Source organism: Orcinus orca, chromosome 10, assembly GCF_937001465.1.
Source record: "Orcinus orca chromosome 10, mOrcOrc1.1, whole genome shotgun sequence".
Classification (NCBI taxonomy): domain Eukaryota; kingdom Metazoa; phylum Chordata; class Mammalia; order Artiodactyla; family Delphinidae; genus Orcinus; species Orcinus orca.
Genome location: NC_064568.1, coordinates 41,860,093 through 41,876,401, shown reverse-complemented (window position 1 = coordinate 41,876,401; position 16,309 = coordinate 41,860,093). Strand labels below are relative to the sequence as shown.

The following is a 16,309-nucleotide window of genomic DNA, read 5'->3' as shown; positions in this document are numbered from 1 at the left end:
CACTAATTGTTTACCACCTCTCATCCCTTCTTCCTTTGGGACTTTATTGGGGTCTTCATGCTTCCAGTCCTACATATATTCAGTGAAGATTCATGTATGTATGGTTTATCTCACTGCTGCAGTAGTTGTAATAAGCTTCATTTAAGATGACACACTGTTTGGATAATTCCAAATTAAGTGTTTTATTATGACCACATAAATATTGGTCACCTGAGCCAAATATACTATGATTACATTTTCCTTTTTATATAACTTTCTGTTTTTCCTGAAGTTCATGGTGTCCTCATTTTTTTAATTTGCTTTGTGTTCTTTGAATTTCTGACTGTCTTCCCACATCCTCCCAGAAGCTCTTTAAAACTCCTCTCAAGTTTTCTACATATTCCACCCTGTCAGATAATCTATCCATCCCCTTTTTTTCCTGAAGATGCTTCCTGGGGCTCTCTGTCCTGCTTAAATCTGACCTGGTCATCCTCCAGGCTTCTGCATATCTGTCATCCTGGGACTTCTCTCTGTCTCTGCTCTGCAAATGTCCCTACCCTCTTTTCTTTGTTGGATCCTCTGTTTCCTAGATCCCATGTCTGTCTCTTTCTTGATTTACCCCTTCCTTTTGCTGGATCACAACCTCTGGTATCTCCTTAGAAATGGTACATGGGAAGGAACTGTTTTGTCCTTGAATGTGTGGAAATCTCCTCTCTGTTCAGTCATTTTCTCCTTTCCTATCCACTTCCATCTGTGTTATAGTTTAAAATTTCAGATATCTTTTAGTTTCACCATAGATAGATTGTTGTGCTTCTCATTCTTCTGTATACTTGAGGTACTTTTCAAAAGGAAAAGTGGGTGGTGGGATCATCTTTACTCCACCATCTGGAAAGTAAAAATGCCATTTTCATGTCTTTGGTTAGGAGTGCGAATGAATATTTTCATTTTTTTGTTTAATCTTTTGATTCTCCACTAGTGTGAATTATCTGTTAATACCTTCAAAGAACAAATTCTATAATAATTAGCACAAAAACACAGAAATTCTAAAGCTTATTTTTCTCACTTGTCTCCTCTGAGATTCAGATGGTGTTAGAGTCCCAGCAGATTGGTGTCCACAGTTGTTTGCTCTCATTTTCAGATTGCCTCACGCCCGTGACAGCTGTGAACATGCTCACCCAGCAGGAAGTCCCTGTTGTCATCTTGGCCAAAGCTGACTTTGAGGGCTCTCTGGATGCAAAAATAGGTAAGTAGCCATTAAAATGTAATCAGGATAGTGTACTTAGCAGGTTTAAGATCAAAATCCTAGCCTGGAAGAGCTGACTATATATTCCATGATCTGTTTTGCCTCTTTGTAAAAATGAATGTCCCTTCATTTCATCATTTCTTAGTTAAGCATCATATTTTGAAAACATATCAAGTATATTGCATCTTGCTAGTTGCTACTGAGAATAATGAAAAATGTCTGGCCCATGGATTTTGCCAGTAGAGCTAGTTGGTGAGACTTGCCTATACAATGTGGGGAACCATACAACTCAGATGAAAATCCAATTTCAGAATTCATAGAACCAACAGCAACTGCTGAGATGGGCGTTCAAAGCACACATGATCGATGTGGGCTGGGTTTTTGGTGAAGGCTTTGTGGAGGAGGTGAACTTCAGCTATGCAAGAAAGGGATCGTGAAATAGCAGTAAAATCGAAGTCATATTTAGAGCTGTAAATTGGATTTCCTTGGCGGCCTTACTCATTCCTAAGAGTTCTAACCTATCATCACTGAACAGGAAGTCTGGGATTGAACCAAGGTGTGAGACCTAATCATACCCCATCCAAGACCTGCCCTCAGGGTAGACCCGAGCAATCTCTACAGCTTTCCTGCTGTAGATTCCAGGCAGTCTCCAATGTGCCAGAACCTGCGGAGGAAGTTATTTCCACACTCTGTATCTCCTAGCACACAGAAGAAATAGCATTGCTTATTGAAATCATGGTTTTGCTCACAATTCTCAGATCCTTCTTTGGCAAACTGATTTGAAGAAACATCAACACAGAAAACAGATATTAAGCCACCCAAGTCATTCTCCTCTGACAATTTAAACCTAGAAAGTATGTTCCTTAAAGGAAATAATTCCTTCTATTACTTTAATGCATTTTATAATTAGTAAAATTCATAAATACAACCAGCCAAGATAAACAATAAAGGAAGCTCTTGTTGATGTGGCTTTTTTCCCTTTTTTTTTTGTTGTTGTTGTTTTAAAATATTAATTTATTTATTTTGGCTGTGCTGGGTCTTAGTTGCATCATGAGGGATCTTTTAATTGCGTCATGCAGACTTCTTAGTTGCCGCATGCAGACTCTTAGTTGTGGCCTGCAAACTCTTAGTTTCAGCATGCATGCAGGACCTAGTTCCCCACCAGGGATCGAACCTGGGCCCCCTGCAGTGGGATCGTGGAGTCCTACCCACTGGACCACCAGGGAAGTCTCCCCTTTTGGTATTTTGAGTCAAAGTACTAACAGAATATTGAGAGTTCTGAAGGATAAGGGAAAAAGAAAAAGGAAAATCTGATTTTCTTGGGTATGCATGGAAAATCATTTTTCCTGTTGTCTTGATTTCCCACACTTCTGTAATTAATGTTTTGTGAATTATTGGCTCTTGGCCTTCCAAGAAGAACAGAAACAAAAGTAAACAAGAGTTAAAGTGGTGTTTTCACCATCTCACCTGCATGTTACAAATAGTTCACATTCTACTGAGGCCCACATGACCAACACAGTGGTCCAGAGTGGTCTTTATGTGATCAAATAAATTCTGTGGTTACAATGTTTCCATTCGAAGATTGCTCCTAGTTACTACAGACCACAAACTTTTGGAATGCAGTAAATGACTTTTTTCCCTTCTTGACCATGAACACTTTTCAGCAACCTTTATTGCTTGCCATTTGTCCTCACCCTTCAGTATCCTTCAAGTCCACTCTGAGAGTTTATTTGCTTCATTAGATGCTTTTCATCCATAATCTCAGCTGGAACACTGCAGAACTTTCCATCATACCATGGAGTTTTCCATCTTACCAAGGAACTTTAGAATGTGTGTCCCAAACATTAAATCACCCTTTTAGGGCAGCATTCCAGAGAGGTTGTTCATGGACATCTGACGTAAGCATTTTGTGTATTACCCTTAGTTTTATCTCTCTCAGTTGCTGCGTGATGTGTAGTGTCCACAAGGATGTCAGCAGTCTTGACAGTTGACCCTACAGCAGTTCTCAACCAGGGGTGATTTGCAGCAGGCAACATTTGGCAATTTTAGAAACATTTCTACTGGTAGAGACCAGGGATGCTCTTCAACATCCTACAGCACACAGAACAGGCCCCCCAGCAAAGTTCAGAATGTCAGTAGGACCCAGGTTGAGAAACCCTGGCCTACAGAACCAACAACTAAAAAGCCTGTTTGTATTAATTAGCTGAAGCTGAAACAGCATGCCTTGGCCCTCTGGATGAGTGATTTACTTACATTCAACTCCATCTCCTCAAGGGCATATGTGGGTTGAAGAAGAAATGTCTGTTCAGAATGTACTGTTGCCTCTGGGAACAAAGCATAGTTTGAAGAAACACATTGGCCAGCTTTCCACTTACTGACCAAGTGGATTTTTCTGGGGCACTAGGAGCTGCTGGAGGAGTCAGCCCTGCTTCTCAAGAGAACTCCACTGCCCTGTGTCACTCAAAAGAGACACTTCCCCAGATGCTTGTGATTTACTATTTAAGTGACAGAAGCACCCAAAATTGTATATTTTAGAATTACAACTATTTTTTAAAAGAAACTAAGCAATGGAAAAAGACTTACGGGAAGTAGTGCCAATATGGTAAACTATTGTGTTAGGGTAGTGAGTTTCTCCAAGACTGTTCTCCATTTTCCCAATGAATATGATGTGGTTTTATAATTTCTGTGACTAAAATCTTTTAGAGTCTCCCTTGAGAAGCTAACGCTGAGTGTCAGTGCTGTCAATTATTTTGTGATTTGGCCATTTGCAAAGGAGACGTTTTGTGTTTCTTCCCCTAAACAGGAATTCCCAGCACCAGCTTAGAGGACACTGTCTTAGCCCAAACCCTGGGCCTGTCGTACTCTGAAGTCATTGAAACCATGCCAGATGGCACGGAGAGACTGAGCAGCTCTGCGGAGGTCGGTGCCCGTGGAGGTGGCCGAAGAACTTACTTATAAACTCAGGGCCTTGACATGAGCTTGATGACACATTTTCCTTTGGGTGCAAGTTACAACCTATCATTTCATTCATTTCATTCATACCCACACTAACAGCCTTGCAGCCTCGTTTCTTAATCTATGAAAACAAAATAATATTCTTTTTCAAGATCTAAAAGCTTATCAGCTCCAAGTTGAACCTGATCCTAGGATAGTGTGGTTATCGAAGGAACTAAACTTTATTTTGTGAATCTTCTGCTTAAGAAAAATGACCTCTTCCAGGGAAACTGATTCCTTGGGACAGGTGACCAAAATTGGCTGTTCCTTTTAGAGATCTCTGTTCTCCCCAGATTACTGACTTATTCCCACCTAAAGTTTGACTCATTTTTAGAAATCAGCAGAGAAGTTTTGAGTCATGTTTATTTGGTCAAGGTTGTCTCTTGCTAGGTGGTAAGTCTGGCAGGATTTGAGCTCAGCCTTGATACCGAACTAGGCCAGAAATTATGATGGGAGAGGTAGGGTGAGGTGGGGAAGGGGGAAGTGGGAAATGGCTCAGACAGTGATTCTCAAACTTGAGCACACACCAGTATCACCTGGTGGCCTTGTTAGAACACAGATTCCCTGGCCCCCATCTGGAGATTCTGCTTCACAGTCCCTGATGCAACTGAAGAATTTGCATTTCTAACAAGTTTCCAGGTGATGCCACTACTGCTGCTGATCCAGGGACCACATTTTGAGAATCCCTGGGTTAGAACTTTGCCACCCAAAGTCTGGTCCCTGGACCAGCAGCGTTGGCATCACTTGTTAGAAGTGTAGACTCTCAGACCCCACCTGGTCTAGTGAGAACCCCATGTGATTTGTGTGCACATTAAAGTTTGAGAGTTCTGGTTTAGAGCACTCTTTCATAAACTTGGCTGCCCTTTGAGAACACCTGGAACGTTTTGAAAAATACGGATGCTTGAGTCCCACCCCAGATATTCTGATTTAATGGTTGAGGGAGTGGAGAGGACATGGATCGGACATCAGGAGAATTCAGTGCTCCCCGGGTGATTCTAATGTGCAGTAGGGCCTGGGAACTCCTGGCTTAACACAGTGATTGCAACCCGGCCATGTCTCAGAATCACCTGGGAGATGCTTACTGGCCCCACCTGGGTGATCCTGATTCCATTAGACCTGAAGATTCAGGTTTTTCAGGTTTGGGACTACCTGGCTATAGGATATCATGTATATAAAAAATAAGGGAATAGCCAGGTTTTTTTTCCTGTGTAAGGAGTGGCAATGTTTTCTGACCTCATGTTTGTGCCTTCACTTCATAAATTATATCCCCAGACATGAGTTATGTTTTAAGATACTGAACCTTAAACCCTTCTTAAGACTGTGTGTGAGCAGGTTTCTTAGATGTAGAGCAGAGCCAAGCCAAGGTGCCAGAAAGGAGACCCAGATAACCCTCTGCAGGGTGAGAAAGAGGACAGTCATGGCCAAAATTAGTCTTATGAATTAGCCAGAAAAATGCCCCCTCCTTAGTATAGGACTGAGCATTAATTACGCTTCCTGGCTTCTTTCAAATAGCTTCAGGTGGTCTGTTGAATCCTCTGGTGGCCCTAGACTGAATATCTAGACTGGAGGAATTCTTTCAATGGATGGAAGGAGAATGGATGGTGAAAGCCTCCATGAGCTTCTGGGATGTGAAAACAGTAATGCATTGAGAAGATAGACTTTCAAGAGAGCTTGTGATCACCTGCACCATAATTACATGATAGTGGGAGTGTAGGACAAAGAAAGTGCTCTCCCAGAGTGTAAGTGGTTCCTTGGTAGAGAGCTCGGTCTTCAGGACATTTCAGACGCTTAGTGGAGAAGGCTGCTTTTGATAAACATAGCTGTACTTTCCTATTCTTTATGCCCCGTGGCTGTAAGCTCATTGAGGTTAGGGGCAGATCAGATTTATCTTTGTGCTCCCAACGCCTAGCACAAGCCTGGCACCTAGTAGGTTTGTGGTACACCTGCACTGAACCAATTCCAAGGTTCCCCACGATCCCCTCGTTGGCAAGCCATGCTGGCCCGATTCTTATCATTAGTTTGGTTCTCTCAAAAGTGTCCGGTGGGGCTTCCCTGGTGGCGCAGTGGTTGAGAGTCCGCCTGCCGATGCAGGGAACACAGGTTCGTGTCCCGGTCCGGGAAGATCCCACATGCTGTGGAGCGGCTGGGCGCGTGAGCCATGGCTGCTGAGCCTGCGCGTCCGGAGCCTGTGCTCCGCAACGGGAGAGGCCACAGCAATGATAGGCCCGCGTACCGCAAAAAAAAAAAGTGTCCGGTGAACAGAGAATTCCTCTTTTCTGCTATGAGTGTCCTGCCCTGCTGTCTCTCACATGGGAGCATTTAAATACAAAAGGGGTGGTCCTTCAAGCTGAGGCCTCAGTTTGTTCCCCTGCTTGCCCGAATTCCTTCAGCTCTAGGATAATATGGAACTTTTCTTTTCTGGCCACCCCTGTCTCAAGAGGGGAGCAGTCATTAAAATAAATGTGCAGTTTTTTACTGGCAGCTGAATGCTGATATTTGCCTCTCTCTGTAGGTGCCACAGGGCTCTGGTGATAAGGAGAGCCCCAAACAAGAGCCCACAGTACTCTCAGGGGCCCCCCAAAAAGTGTTAACTTCTTTAACATCAGAAGGAAAAAGTGAACTCTTAAGGTCAAAAATTATATTCATCTTTATTCACCACTGTCATAAAATATAAGTTTTAATACTGTAAGGAGGAAGGTGCCCACAAAGGCAGGCAACAGAGAGTCACAATGTGGCCCTGCACAGACCACACAAAAAATGGCAATCCAGGGTGGTGGCATCAGGGTGGCAGCTCATTCTTACCAAGGGAGGAACGCGATCTCTCTCCTTTCCCTCTCAGTTCACAGGTATGAACCGGCCGGATGCATTTCTAGCCCTGACTCAGAAAGCCCGGAGGAAGAGAGTGGGCGGAGAGGTGACAAGTGATAAACTGAAGGACTGGCTGATCTCTCGGCAGCGGTACTGGGGCACGCCCATCCCCATGGTCCACTGCCCAGCCTGCGGTCCTGTGCCCGTGCCTCTGGAGGACTTGCCTGTGACCTTGCCCAGCATCACCTCTTTCACTGGCAAGGGAGGCTCCCCACTGGCCTCGGCTTCGGAGTGGGTGAATTGCTCCTGCCCTAGGTAAGAAACCACGTTCCCCAGCTGTGACCATGTCTGATCCCAGACTTCCCCTTGGCTGGAAAGAATAACATAGGTCTTAGGTCTTTTGCTATCTTTGAGAGAAGGGGCTGGAATCTGGGGCCCAGCCCCTGTGATGAGCGCCCCGTCCTCTCTTCTGAGCCGGTAGAAGCAGCAATGTCAATTCATATCTTTCCCAGAAACATCTGATCCAACTGATGGAAAAGCTACACATTTTCATGATAGCTTTGGAAGAGACCACTTTCCTCCATTTTATATTCCAAAGAGCTTCTCAGAGATGAGAGAAAATGCCTTACCGTCTTCCCACATAGTGACTGTGATAACAGTGGGGATTTTATCACAAGTAGCAGAGTAGTAGTAGCTACGAGGACAAGTATGCTCAGGAGGTCTCATTCTTTAATATACTGAAGCATACCATATCTCATTTCTTCTCATTTTGACAGTAGGATTATGTTTTCCTGTTAATTCACTGGCATGTCTCACATGTGATTTTTATGATACCATTCCAGCTGATTAAACAAATAACAGATACCAAGCTGTAATATTTCCCTTCTTCCTTCTATGGAAAAGCCATTTTTCTCTGCCTTATAGATCATGATGGGGTTGTTTTAAAATAACTTAGTCCTCTTCTTAGCATCTCTAGGTCAGTAATTAGGTAACCATGTAGTGCAAGTGCATGGCTCAGAATGGGGAGTCAGACAGTAATGGCTTCAAGTCCTGGCCCTGCCTCTTCCCTAGCTGTGTGGTCTTGGGAAAGTCACTTAACCTCTCTGAGCTGTGATTCCCTTATCGGGAGCTAAAATAACCCCCTCGAAGGGATTTCAGAAGACGAGAATTAATGCATGTAACACTGCAGAGTGACACCTATCAGATACTCTGTAACTGGAAATGTTAGTGCCATCCTGCCCGGGCCTGCCAACAGTCCGCCCAGGTCCTCACCCAGGCGGTTCTGAGGTTTGAGATGGGGCTTGCAGTCAGGAACATAGGAAGCTCTGGGCCATTTTAGGGTATCACCCTCTTTGTTGATAAGCAATGACAAAGGGTTTCCCTGCCGGAGACATCGGCAGCCTTCAGCCCGCCAGTTGTGGCAGCCCAGGGCCTTGGTGGTGGGGATAAGTTTTCCTACCTTGGCTGCAGATTCCTGGAGGGCAGAGCCCAGGGCTTGGTCTTGGTCAGGTCTCCCTGATGATTCTAATGAGCACGCAGGGCTGAGAGCCACTGAGCCCATGTGGCCAAGCGGGACAGCATGGTGGTAAGGACCACAGGCATGAGTCCAGCAAAGGTGGATTCCTTACCCTTGAGCTCTAAGACCTTGAGCAGATTTCTTAACCTCGCGGAACTCTAGTTACTCAACTGCAAAATGGGGACGTGAGTAGTGTCTACCTCATAATCCCCAGGGTTACTAGGAACTAAATGAGATAATGCCCATGAAGCATTTGGCTTAGTGTCTGCCACCCAGTGTTAGTATTATTACTCTTGGAGCTAATAATGGTAATAACGTTGTCACCATTACCATCATCTGTCCATCCCACTTAGCAAGTAGCCTCTTCCATGTAATCCAGCTTTTAGTGTCAGCAGGAAAACATGTTGGTTGTCTTCAAGTCCAACATGACCTTTAAAAAGAAAATCAGCATGGCAAGTTTTAGTCAGATATTAGTCCTATTATCAGTTGAATCCTACATTTTCTTCCTAACTTGTGTGGGTGCCCTAATGGTGAGGAAGAAGAAGTAACAGTTACCTTCTAATTATTTCCCAAAATAGTATGTGTTCTGGTTGATTGCCTTCCAAATAAAAAGACCTGGATTTTATTTATTTATTTTTAAAATTATTTTATTATTTTTTGCGGGCGGCGCGTTGGGTCTTTGTTGTTGCATGCGGGCTTTCTCTAGTTGCAGTGCGTGGAGGCTACTCTTCGTTGTGGTGCACAGGCTTCTCATTGCGGTGGCTTCTCCTATTGCGGAGTATGGGCTCTAGGCGTGTGGGCTTCAGTAGTTGTGGCTCACAGGCTCTAGAGCTCAGGCTCAGTAGTTGCGGCACATGGACTTAGTTCCTCCGCGGCATGTGGGATACTCCCGGACCAGGGCTGAAACCCATGTTCCCTGCTTTGGCGGGCGGTTTCTTAAGCACTGCACCACCAGGGAAGTCCCCTGGCTTTCATTTAGAGATGCACTGTAGGAAACAGGACTAGGATTCCCTTGGGGCTCTCTCCGATAAGCTCCTACCCCAGGGACCACCACTCTTCCCAGTGGGAGGCCCCCTGACTGAAATGCGGAGGCCCCTGGGAGCCCAGAGCCCTGCCAGATCTGGGCTCCTGTGCTCTCTGCTGAGCCACTTCCATTTAATAAGCAGAAGATGGGGAGTGGCTGTTTCCTCCAATAATATTCGGAAAGCCAGTATGAACTGTATCACAGATGCAACATATAAAGGCATCCCTTCTTTTATTTTTAAATTAAAAACAGACTGAAGCCCTTGCATGCTAAATTAGCAGAGGATTCATCAGTTCCTCTTGGGGTTCCTCATCCCCCTCCTCAAATTCTCCAAGAACCCCCGAGGACCCATACTGCCAAAAGGGCAGCATTTGGAGAGGTGGTTGGTCCCACTTCATGCCTCAGAAGGGAGAGCCTGGAGTCTGAGCCATGTTCTCCTGCTGTGGCTTCTCACGGCCACAAAGGGTCCCTGCTAATAGCTGTCGGTAGCTGGCTCACCCCATCCCCTGCTGTTCCATGCCTCTGGGGGGTCTTCAAGGAAGCCAAGCACCCTCCTTGGCCAGGCTTGGCTCAGGGTACTCTCTCTTGGCTTCCCAGAAGTTGTGGCTTTTGGCTTCAGTCCCACAGGGCCATCACCCTACCAACATGTTTCAAAATTGGTTCAGCAGTTAGGTGTTTGTGGAACCTTAGTCCTCCCCAGGCATCTGCATGCCTAGGATGAGGATTGCTTTTTCTTTTCAACCCTTTACACACCAGGCATCTCACTTCATTCACTTTCTTGAACAGTGGGGCTATCTTCACCCTTCTATAAGGAAGCTTCCTTTAGGCAGTGGTGTGTTGGTAAGTGTGTACTAAATAGCTCTCTGGAGGGGAGCTTCTGATTTGTAGTGTTAGCCCATTTCTGTGGTATAGGTACTTCCACCAAGGGCTAATTTCAGACTACCAACTTGGCATCATTTGTCCCAGAGTTGGGAAGCGATCCCAACAGTTAGTCCTCACAAGCTGGTATGAGGTGGCTCCAGCACGCCTCTGCCTTTGGGCTCCCAAGGTGATTTATCTTCCTAAGGTCACCTCTTGTGGGTTTCTGCTCCCCTACCCAAGAGACAGAGATAGAAAAAAACCCCAAGTTCATTTTTCAGCACAGTATCTCACTACATTTGGTTTTCAGCTTTTCTTCATAAACTGATTTGCCTCATAAGGCTGAAGGCAGTCTTGATATGCCTAAAAGAGAAGTGAATGCAGTAAAGAGACAAGATTCCTGTTAGATATTCTACCATGTTAAATTCAGAGAAGTACAGAATAGGGCTTTTAATTGTTGAAGATTTAAATGTTTATTTTGTAAGTTTCTTTAAAACATCATGTACTCTGCAGTACAAAGAGAGTCCACACTGTGAATTATCTTTTCATGATGGAGCACTGTTCTTATGACATTTTAAATTCATAATGATTGTCATAGCTTTCTCAAAAGCTGGTGGAAAATGCATTAGTATTTAAAAAGAAACCAATCGATGAACTTCATTTATTTCTTAGGTGCAAGGGAGCAGCCACGAGAGAGACAGATACGATGGATACCTTTGTTGATTCTGCTTGGTACTACTTCAGATATACCGACCCTCAGAATACTCAGAGGTAAAGAAAGCCCTGCTGAATTCTTGAGCATGTGTCAGTCTGGGTCTTCCAAGAAGCAAACACCAAGATGGAATTCGATGGGCAAGAGATTTATGGGGGCAAGTGCCTCTAGGGAATAAGGAGGTGAGGGAGCAGGAGTTGGCAGGGCGAGCCCTTGACTGTGATGCTGGTCTGACACCTGTGAAAGGAGAGGGCGGAGGTAGGAGGATGGCGTAGGAAGAGCCTCAGACCGCAGTGCAGCTTGAGAAAGTCTCGAGCAGGCTGACGGGAAGCCTCAAGCAAAGCTTGTCCATTAGAGAATCTCAAGTCAGGAGGAAACGCCTGCTGTGGTCCGCTCCCTATAGGAGGGCATGGATTGTGTGAACACCCAGTGGCTCCAAAGACAGAAGAGCTAGAAGCTGTTGATCAATTGTGCTCTTTGAAACAGGCTCTTGTAGGGAGTGTGTTCGATTATTAAATTATTAAATCACAGCCAAGTAAGTCCCAGGTACAAGAAAAATGAAAAGCAGAAAAAGGAAGGAAGTGCTAATACCCTCGTTGGCCCTGTGGTGAACTGCATTTATGCAGTTGTAAAGGTGTAATGTTACTTACTTAACTGAAAATAATGATGTAACTATTCAGGGAGGATAGGAGGGTAGGGAGTGTGAGAGAGCTGAGAAGCATGACTTCTTAGCACATACAGTGCTAGATAATCTCCAAAATTGACAAACGAACAAAGAGCATAAACATTTTTTAATAATTGCCAGAAAACACATCTGAAAGAATTAGAAGTGGCTAAGTGACAGGTGAGGGGTGGGAGGGAGGTTAGTGAAGGAATGGGGCTGGAGACCACTGTTTTAATTATAAAGCTTTTGGTACTATTTGATTTTTTTCAGCTATGTGCATGTGCTTCTTTGACAAAAATAAATAAATAAGGGAAAGAGAGCAGTAGGTAGATAGGTAAAGAAGGAAATGAGAACAAAAGAAAACTGGTACAGAGCACAGGAAAACCGCAGACACTGTGCTTCAAAGACCTTGCCAGCTTGCTCTTGTCCATGGGAGAACAATTATACTGAAACCCCATAGTCCACGTATGAAAATGCCCCCATTTTCTTCGTTGGTTGTAAGATAATATATTTCCAGGGAGACAGGCGCTCCTGCCTGCCCTGCAGTCCTGCGGATCTGTGATTTGAGTCGAGGCTGTGCAGAATGAGCAGGATCCGGAGTAAATAGCAGCTGGCAGAGGCAAGAAAGGATACAGGGCGACTGCTGTGGCTGGGAACCACCAGGGCAGCCCCGGCTAACCCACAGAGGGGCCCCTCTTCTGGGTCTTCCTTCTAGAAGGGGCTTTTGGTGACTTCCAGTTAGGAAGAGCTGCCTTAGAATGCAAGGGAAATCAGGCTCTCCACCTCTCAGAATGCTTCAAGGGAAAACCTTCTTACAGATGAGACTCCAATTTAATGATGGGACCCTTAGCTGGTGAGAGGTATGTCCCGAGACCTTCACAGCCCCCAGTTTGGGAATACCACGTATCACATCATTTCCTTTGTAAAATGCTGCTGTTTATTTCCATGCTGGCTTGCATTCTCACTAGGTGGTTTCCAGGAAAGATCATAGATCCCAGCTATAGCTACCTTCAACATCTCACTGCTCAATTTATTTCAAACTTACTTTCAGGCTGAGTACCATTCTTGACTTCCCGCTTTTCTGTCACCTGCATGAGCAGTTAGATTTCTCTGGGGAAGCATTTTTCACAAAGAAACATTATTTAAAATTTTATCAGAATTCTGGCATAGTAACTGGAGGAGAGAAAAACAAGCTGCCTTAAGGCAAACACATGGTGTTTGGCCAGGCCCACCTGCTGAGCGCCAGGGAAAAAAGTACCTTGAGGTGTGGGGAAGAGAATTCACATACATGTGAAACCATGGAGTGTATACACACACACATACACACAGTGTACACACACACACACAGAGTGTACACACACACGGAGTGTGTACACACACAGTGTACACATACACACACACACACACAGAGAAAATAAAGTGAGTGGCATTTCTTTTCCTGCCTAGCATCCATTAGGACTAGGGAATGATGCCTCCAGTGAGGAAGCCTTTCTTTTAGGACCTCTCTTGACTAAAAAGTATCTATTAGGTGACAGAACTAGGCTGTTTCATGTTAATTACTCCAAGTATGCTCAGTGCATTCAGGAAGCATATGCAGGCTCCTGCTGACTATCTGCATTTTGAGGCTGCTCTAAAAATAAGATTGAATTTCTGTTTTATTTATTTATTTATTTTTTGGTTTATAAAATGTAATTTTATGTTACTCTGCTGTTACATAGGGCATAACATTTTCACAAGGCATTTTTGGGACTACAGTCTATGATTATTAGCAACATACAATAGTGGTCCAACTCTCTAACAATCACCAGACAAACTGGACACCCTCTCACATGTGCACAAATCTGCATGGAAAAGTACTAATTTTAGACTTGGACTTGTGTACTTTATTTCCCCTTTCTAGTGTATTAAGAAATGACATGCATGTCATTTCTTAATGCACTAGAAAGGCAAATGAATTTCTGTCTTAAAATGAACTTTTAGTGTCTGCATGAGAGTCTCCATTGTATGTGCCATATTGCCCTCTATTGGTAAGAACTCAAAAATCTTGATTGTCTATGGTAATAAAAATTAAAATAAATCCAGATAGTCAAATATGCATTGTACAGAAATACCCTTTTTGCTGGTATGTTTTCCTTTTGTCCTCATTATATATGAAAATCACATTTGTTAAAATATGTCAATAATGGCTTCTGAAACAGTTTTTATAAATTTCATAAATTAACACTGCTCTGACATTTTTCTCCTTTGTTATATAAGCTCTCATTATATTTTAATGAGAAAATCACTGTTTTTCTCTGACATAATTTATTTCAGGGAATATGCAAATTATGATTGGTCTAATTTATGCAATTGTGACAAAGCAGGGTTTTTTTATAAATGACCATCTCTCTTCCTCCCAGCCCTTTCAGCACAGCGTTGGCAGATTACTGGATGCCTGTGGATTTGTACATTGGAGGGAAAGAACATGCTGTCATGCACTTGTTCTATGCAAGATTCTTTAGTCATTTTTGCCATGATCAAAAAATGGTCAAGCACAGGTGAGCATTTATACTGCTTTGCAAAAGAATTCAGTTCCTTGAACAGCAACTGAAGGCAGGTGTTGGTTCTTCTGAAGCAAGGTAAATATATGTGGCAGAAGAACTCTGTTTTTCAAGCATACTTTAGAGGTCATTGTCAGCCTTAACCACTGGAAGTCCATTTATGTTGCTTAGTCAGTTCTAGCCCGTGGTGTTTGCCTGCTTGCATAGGATCTTCCCTTCAGCTTTTCTCTGTTGAACTGAGTTAAGTAGTTGAGATTTTCGCTTGTGAGGCAGAGAAGAGCGGTTCATAATGTCACACAGCTTTTTATAGCTTCTCATGTGAGGTCATGTTTATCATATGGTCCCTTGGTGTAAGCTATGTTTCCAAGCTTGACTGAATCCTGTCTCAATATGTCATTCTGATAAAATGGATTAAAAACTAGGGATCACATTGTAAATCCATTGATAAATTCTTTTCTTGTTGGACTATAATATATTCCCCATCATGTTCAGAAAGATGTGTGTGTGTGCTTTTTTCCCATGAAATGTATCATATATATGTATATATAATATATATATTATATAATATGTATTTAATGTATTATACAATTTAAAAAATAAAATGAACATCCATGCACCCCCTCCTCAGATTAGGATATAGAGTATTACAGGTCCTTAGATTACCCAGGGTGCCCTCACTAATCAGATCATCCCCCTTCCTACACCACCCACCCCTCCCCCATACAATCCCTATCCTGAATCTTGAATTATCATTTTCTTGCTTTTCTTAAATGTATTACTTCTTTATATATTTTATTTATTTATTTATTTATTTATTTATTTATTTATTTTTGGCTGTGTTGGGTCTTCGTTTCTGTGCGAGGGCTTTCTCTAGTTGCCGCGAGTGGGGGCCACTCTTCATCGCGGTGCGCGGGCCTCTCACTATCGTGGCCTCTCTTGTTGCGGAGCACAGGCTCCAGACGCGCAGGCTCGGTAGTTGTGGCTCATGGGTTTAGTTGCTCCGCGGCATGTGGGATCTTCCCAGACCAGCGCTCAAACCCATGTCCCCTGCATTAGCAGGCAGATTCTCAACCACTGCGCCACCAGGGAAGCCCATACTTCTTTATATATTTTTAAACAGTATGTGTTGTTTAGTTTTCTGTGTTTGAACTTTGTATAAGTAGAATCATGTTTCATGTATTCTCTCTTGCTTCTCTTGCTCAGCATTTTTGGGGATTCATCCATGTTCCTGCATGGAGTTATGTTTCATTCGTGATTCACTGCTATCTGGTATTCCATTACATGGAATGGAATTTCTAATACAGAGCTCAGTTTATGTCTGTACCACCATTAATGGTCCTTGGGCTGTTTTGTGCAATTAAGAACAAAACTGCTGTAAGCATCCCAGTACGTTTCCTGACATACGCGTGTTAACAGTTCTCTAGGATGTGTACCTGGAGTAGGATTAGGGTAACCACATGTTCAGCTTCACTAAGAAATGCCAGACCGTTTTCCAAGTTGGTTATATAAACCTACACTGGCACCAACAGAGGTGAGGGTCCTATCACTCAAGATCTTCATCATTACAACATATAGTACAGCCATCCCTGTGTATCTGCGGGGGATGGGTTCCAGGACCCACCACAGATACCAAAATCTGTAGATGCACAATTCTCATAGTAGGCCCTCCTTATCCATGGGTTCCACATCCTTGGATTCAACCAACCTTGGATCATAATCACAGAGGGCTGACTGTATTATCTAACTTTTAAAATTTTGTCAAACTTGTGGTTATATAATGGATCACTTTGTGAGTTAAATTTGAACTTAAAGACACTGCTTACTTAATGAAGTTTAGCATATTTTTATTATGTTTATGGACTTCTGTGTTTCCTCTTCTGTTAAATCCCTATTTGTGTCCTTTGCCCTTATTTCTTCTGTGTTGTCTTTTATTAATTGTAGGAATTCTATAAATATTCTGGATGCTAATCC

General features: G+C 43.4%; 1 protein-coding gene and 1 long non-coding RNA gene across 18 annotated transcripts in view; both read left to right on the top strand.

Annotated features, from left to right (window-relative positions):
• LOC125965666 (uncharacterized) overlaps positions 1-16,309 on the top strand; it is a 313,457-nt gene that overhangs the window by 248,404 nt on the left and 48,744 nt on the right. The window lies entirely within an intron of this gene.
• Positions 1-16,309, top strand: part of LARS2 (leucyl-tRNA synthetase 2, mitochondrial) — a 278,606-nt gene that overhangs the window by 213,553 nt on the left and 48,744 nt on the right. For all 17 annotated transcript variants that reach the window (XR_007479847.1, XR_007479848.1, XM_049716291.1 and 14 more), the window contains 5 exons: positions 1,118-1,222; positions 4,026-4,141; positions 7,056-7,339; positions 11,095-11,193; positions 14,198-14,335. Coding sequence is in view for 15 of the 17 variants with exons in the window: in XM_049716291.1 (XP_049572248.1) it covers positions 1,118-1,222; positions 4,026-4,141; positions 7,056-7,339; positions 11,095-11,193; positions 14,198-14,335 (742 nt within the window). In the remaining 2 variants the exon portion in view is untranslated. The remainder of the gene's footprint in view (positions 1-1,117; positions 1,223-4,025; positions 4,142-7,055; positions 7,340-11,094; positions 11,194-14,197; positions 14,336-16,309) is intronic.